Source organism: Phytophthora infestans, genomic scaffold, assembly GCF_000142945.1.
Source record: "Phytophthora infestans T30-4 supercont1.86 genomic scaffold, whole genome shotgun sequence".
NCBI classification, from domain to species: Eukaryota; Oomycota; class Peronosporomycetes; order Peronosporales; family Peronosporaceae; genus Phytophthora; species Phytophthora infestans.
In genome coordinates this window covers 101,808-106,501 of record NW_003303673.1, presented here as the reverse complement: position 1 = coordinate 106,501, position 4,694 = coordinate 101,808, and the positions used below count along the sequence as shown (strand labels likewise).

The window sequence follows — 4,694 nt, the reverse complement described above, 5'->3', positions numbered from 1 at the left end:
AGCCGAGAGTTTTCAAAAGCAAAAGAGCAGCCATTTATCACGATGTTGCACGATCTGTGGACCAATGCATCGAACATGAATATAATTGGTGTGACTGTCGTATTCGTGGATTCAGAGTGGCGCTTGGTCACACTTTCGCTCTTGGCGATGCCAAACCCGCACGGCCACGCTGCTGGTACTGTTGCTGATCTTATTAAAGCACGAATGCAAGACCGCTACAACATTGATGTGGACCGGTACGTTCGATTCACAGTAAGTGATACGACGGATAGCGCTCGAAACGTATCCGACCATTTCAATAGTACGGATCAAGTGGATTGTTTAATGCACTTATTAAGTTTGTGTCTGTTGTATGCTCTCGGTCTGAAAGAAAACACACGAAATCGTGGTCAGAGTATCATAACACCGGGAGGGGAGTTCCGAAATGGTCTGAAAGTTATTCAGAAGCTTCGTGATTTGGCAACGTTTTTCAACACTCCTCAAAGAATCACTAAACTCAAGCAGATAAAGAAGGCCGTTAGCCTTCCAGCTGTCAATATTGAAGTTGATTCGAAGACACGAGTTGGATATGCTGTAACGCTAATGCGTCGCAGTGTACTAAATCACTATGCCTTTGCTCAGTACTTTGAAGAAGCGCTAGACAGTGAGACGGCTGTATGGTCAAGCATTTCCAAGGATGATTGGACGCTTATTACCGAGATGGAAGGGCTGACTAACCAACTCGCACAGTTTAGTCTGGGCGAGGTGCAAAAGCAGGGCGTGGCAAGCTGCGTACGTCCTACTTTTTCGCCAAATGTTGGTTTTGGCTGGTGAATCCCTTACAGTTAATGTGTTTAGTTTCTCGATTCGCCTGGGGCCAAAGGCAATGGGACATTGTTCAACACCGCGCGAGCACCAAAGTCTATATCCGAGTTTTCTTGGGATGGCAAACGTTGTCGCGACCGACTTCGTGAGCAACTCGCTCTTCGGTTTCCAGTTGAGGATCTCAACGACATAAAAGCTTTACTTCTGGATCCGCGGATTAAAGGAAAAGCACATAGTATTGTCAGTGATTCATCAGTTCTTGCACAAGCCGAGACCGAACTTCAATTTGAGCATGCTCTCATTTATCAGAAATTGTTAGCAAGGCAAGCAGCAGACGAGGAGTGTAAGGGTGAGGAGCCTTTGCCGTCGGGGATTTCTCAAAGCAGCTCTGATCTCATTGACACTGCACTGGGTGCCTTACTAGAGATCGACGCCCCGGCTCAAAACGTGGAAATGTCTGATTTCCAGGCTGACCTATCCGCCCAAGCGATGAACGCGTGGAACGAATGGAAGAGCTTGAATGTCTCGTGGCCGTGTTCAACATCCCAAACAGGCAAGTACAATTTACTAGACTTGTATCGGAACGTGGATATACTAGCATGGTTTAAAGAGTCTGGACAACTCCTGTTTCCTGGAATTGCCGTCCTAGCAAGGATCTGTCAACTGCAATTCAGGAGCGCTTCTTTAGCTTAAGTGGGTACGTTGTGAACGATTTGCGTACCCGTTTGGATGAGGACCGGGCAGAGATGCTTTGCCTGATGAAAGCGAACTGGAGAGAGTACCGGAGCTTGCAAAAGCAAACTGAGGTAGACAGCAAGTAGCGACTCATCTGAATATCACATTATTGATATGATATTGATACGTTACTGATACGCCAGCGTCAGCGTATCAGAATCATCGGATATTGGTTTCACCGCTTTTTAAACTGTATCAGGATCATAAGTATTGCCCAAAGTGCCGATGCTATTAACCCCTGAGCGTAGTACAGTAACGTGTATCGCCTCATTTTACCGGTATGTTGAGAAGAGCGAAATTGCCGACAAGATCGTCGTATATAGCTCTAATTCAACAACAACAAAACAACAACAACACTTGCATACAGTATCTTACATAGCGTTTGATTCTATGTTGTAAAAACAGAATACATTTATATTTAGTAAGCTACTTAGTTATTTCGTAGCTGCTTATCATCACATTTGACCAGAATAATCATTGTTTCGTAATAGTGTTGCAAACAACATGGAGGAGGCTCAGAATTTGTATAAATATTGCGCAAACTACTCGGAGCTCAGTATTTCCGTAATAGTGTCGCAAACAACATGGTGGAGGCTCTTGGAGCTTAGTATTTCCGTGATAGTGTCTCAAACAACATGGTGGACGCTCACAATTTTGTAGAAATATTGCGCAACTTACTTGGAGCTCAGTATTTAACAAATCTGTTTTATCAACATGGCTATTTAATTTGTTTTACTTCTAACTAACGACATTTTCTACCTTTAATTGTAGATACTGATAAACAACGTGCTTAGTAGCCCATCCGATTACATGTAATAAAAATGAAAAATCCGTTTAGGCTTATTTATTAGTAAAATAGTCCCGCCGCAGCGAAGCGGGGGGCTAAAAAGGCCTTACCGAGTAGGGCGCAACTAAAACTACCGCCGCGTAGCGGCGCCGCTCGGCTAGCTAAGTATATCCCCACGGCAGACTACAAATTGCGGATAAGATAGCAAACTAGTTCGTCTTCGGCGTAGCTGGAAATACATGTACCAGTTTGTTTTTCACGTAGCATTTCCCCATGATTAATAAACGATCCCTGTCCGCGGTGTGGAACATTGTACTACCGCAGCCTCGTGGCGGAGCGTCAGATCCTGAAGTGAAGCGAGCTTTAAGCGAAGAAAAAAAAAGACTGCTGAAACGCCATTGGAGTATATGTAAATACCGGTAAGAAAAATTTGATGAAGAAATAGATAATGATAGCACAGTATTTTGATTTTTAGAGAATTAATAAATTTTGGTTTGGGCAGATTCTGTTCTATCCAAATACCAACCTGCATAGATAAAAAGAAAAGCCTTACCAAAAGGCGAGTATGGGATCAACTGTACAACAAGAAAACCTCAATCGTCCGTTTGGATGGTAATGGCAGTTAAAACTATCGGGTAGAAGCAACCTTCTCTTTAAAAACCTTCTCTTTAAGACGCTTGCTTCAGGCTCTGACAGGATCGAGCTTGCCAAATTTGCGAAACCACTCCTTTGAATAGCCTTTCGCCGCAGATTCGAGCTCCTTAAGCTGCTCTTCGGAGATGCCAGTCTTTTTTAGTTTTTGTAGAGCGTCGTTCAGTCTGTTGGGGCCACCTTTTTTCGCGAGGTTTGGGAGATTGCTCTCTATATCGGCTTGCTTGAACTTATTCAGATAGTGTTTCTTCCTGGCCTCTTTTGAGAAAATCCTCTTCAAAAAGTTCCCAATATTCTTGATACTGATTCGCTCTTCGTCGTCCAATTCAGCACCTTCTTGATTTCGCAGGAAGCGAACGCCATCACGCTGACGATTCTCGATCAAGTCTGTAGACATTAGCTTCGCCAACTTGTCCGGGGTCGTCGCTGTCAGAACAGCGCTGCTGGCAGCGAGAAGAAGGACCATCGCCATGACGAAGGTGGCGAGCACACGCATGGTTGGTATCGTGAATGGAGCTCCTACTGAGAAAATTGGAGAATGGTATCTGGCACATTGAGAGAGAGAGCAGATCTAAAAATTGATTACGAGTTACCTGATATTACGCGCATTTTGCACCTGCACTGGGTATCACTGGAGTAGGCGGTTGGTCACAGTATGTTACATACCTGCAACAGACACGTGACAAAACGTCGTAGTAGCTCTTTTCTAATTGGCTGGTCGTATGCGCCATAATACGTCGAGGTGGGGGCTCTTGAAGCCATGGTACCGTCTTATTCTTACAAGGATATTAGTTCCCATGCGTTCCTTATTGACGCACAATACTGTCAACTACTTCTGCAGTCCAGTTTACCATAGTAAATACGCGATCACACTGTGCGAGTCGTCACAAGAAGGATATTGGGGCATGGTATGCTGTACGCATCTGATGCGCTCAGTGTTAGATGAAGTCTGTTCGGACAACATTCACGCGGATTAAATTACTTCGGTTCGTCGTAATTTACAGTGATGTTACAGTACGCTTGGCAACATTCACCTGTCATATATTTACCATTCTTCTTGTTTAAAGTAAAGTTGCGGTGTCAGATACAAGCTGAAATGACAGGTTATACAAATTTAAAAAAAAGACACTAAATTGAGCACGACAATCCAGTGTAGATATTTTGTAACAGGCGTATCAAGTGCTGAAGTTTTTTATTTAAGTTCGAGCTGAAAACGTTAGTTTGGGATCTGAATATAAGAATTTAGAGTAGGTCAAAATGACTCGCCTCCTAATTCTCTGGATCTTAAATCCAGAAAATTTACGATAATTTATTACTGCGGGAAAAACTATGGAGAGGTACCCAAAATTAGAAATAGAGATAAACAATGATCCAAAGGTCTCGCTGTACGTAGACTCATTATATTGCAATGTCGTTAGCTGGGCCAAGAGAATGCAATATGCCTCGCTCAAAAGGATAACAGCGGAGACGTATATCACGGAGCCATATTCGGTGGCTTAAAGTAGAGTGATACATCGATCACCCTAAGTGAGGCGACAATTGAGGCGTTTATGAATGCGATCTAGACCAGCAAATCGTACGCGGACACATGAAAACTTAACCGTGTAGTGTTGACTTTCGCTGAACTACAAGTAGCCATGAGCCTCTAATAGTGCCCTATAAATGAGCTTCCTAGATTTTTCGGCGGAACGCTCTTGCACTGTGTGGACAAGCCAGC

The 4,694-nt window shown here is 43.7% G+C and overlaps 2 protein-coding genes across 2 annotated transcripts; one reads left to right on the top strand and one right to left on the bottom strand.

Moving 5' to 3' along the window:
• Positions 1-324: 324 nt before the first annotated feature.
• PITG_18881 (uncharacterized protein) lies at positions 325-813 on the top strand (the record flags this gene model as incomplete). Its single annotated transcript, XM_002997112.1, has 2 exons — positions 325-451; positions 530-813. The coding sequence occupies 2 exons, from the start codon at positions 325-327 to the stop codon at positions 811-813; spliced, it is 411 nt and encodes a 136-aa protein (XP_002997158.1).
• A 2,195-nt stretch (positions 814-3,008) lies between these two features.
• PITG_18880 (secreted RxLR effector peptide protein, putative) lies at positions 3,009-3,473 on the bottom strand (the record flags this gene model as incomplete). Its single annotated transcript, XM_002997111.1, has 1 exon — positions 3,009-3,473. One exon carries the CDS (start codon positions 3,471-3,473, stop codon positions 3,009-3,011), a length of 465 nt encoding a protein of 154 aa, XP_002997157.1.
• Positions 3,474-4,694: the final 1,221 nt, after the last annotated feature.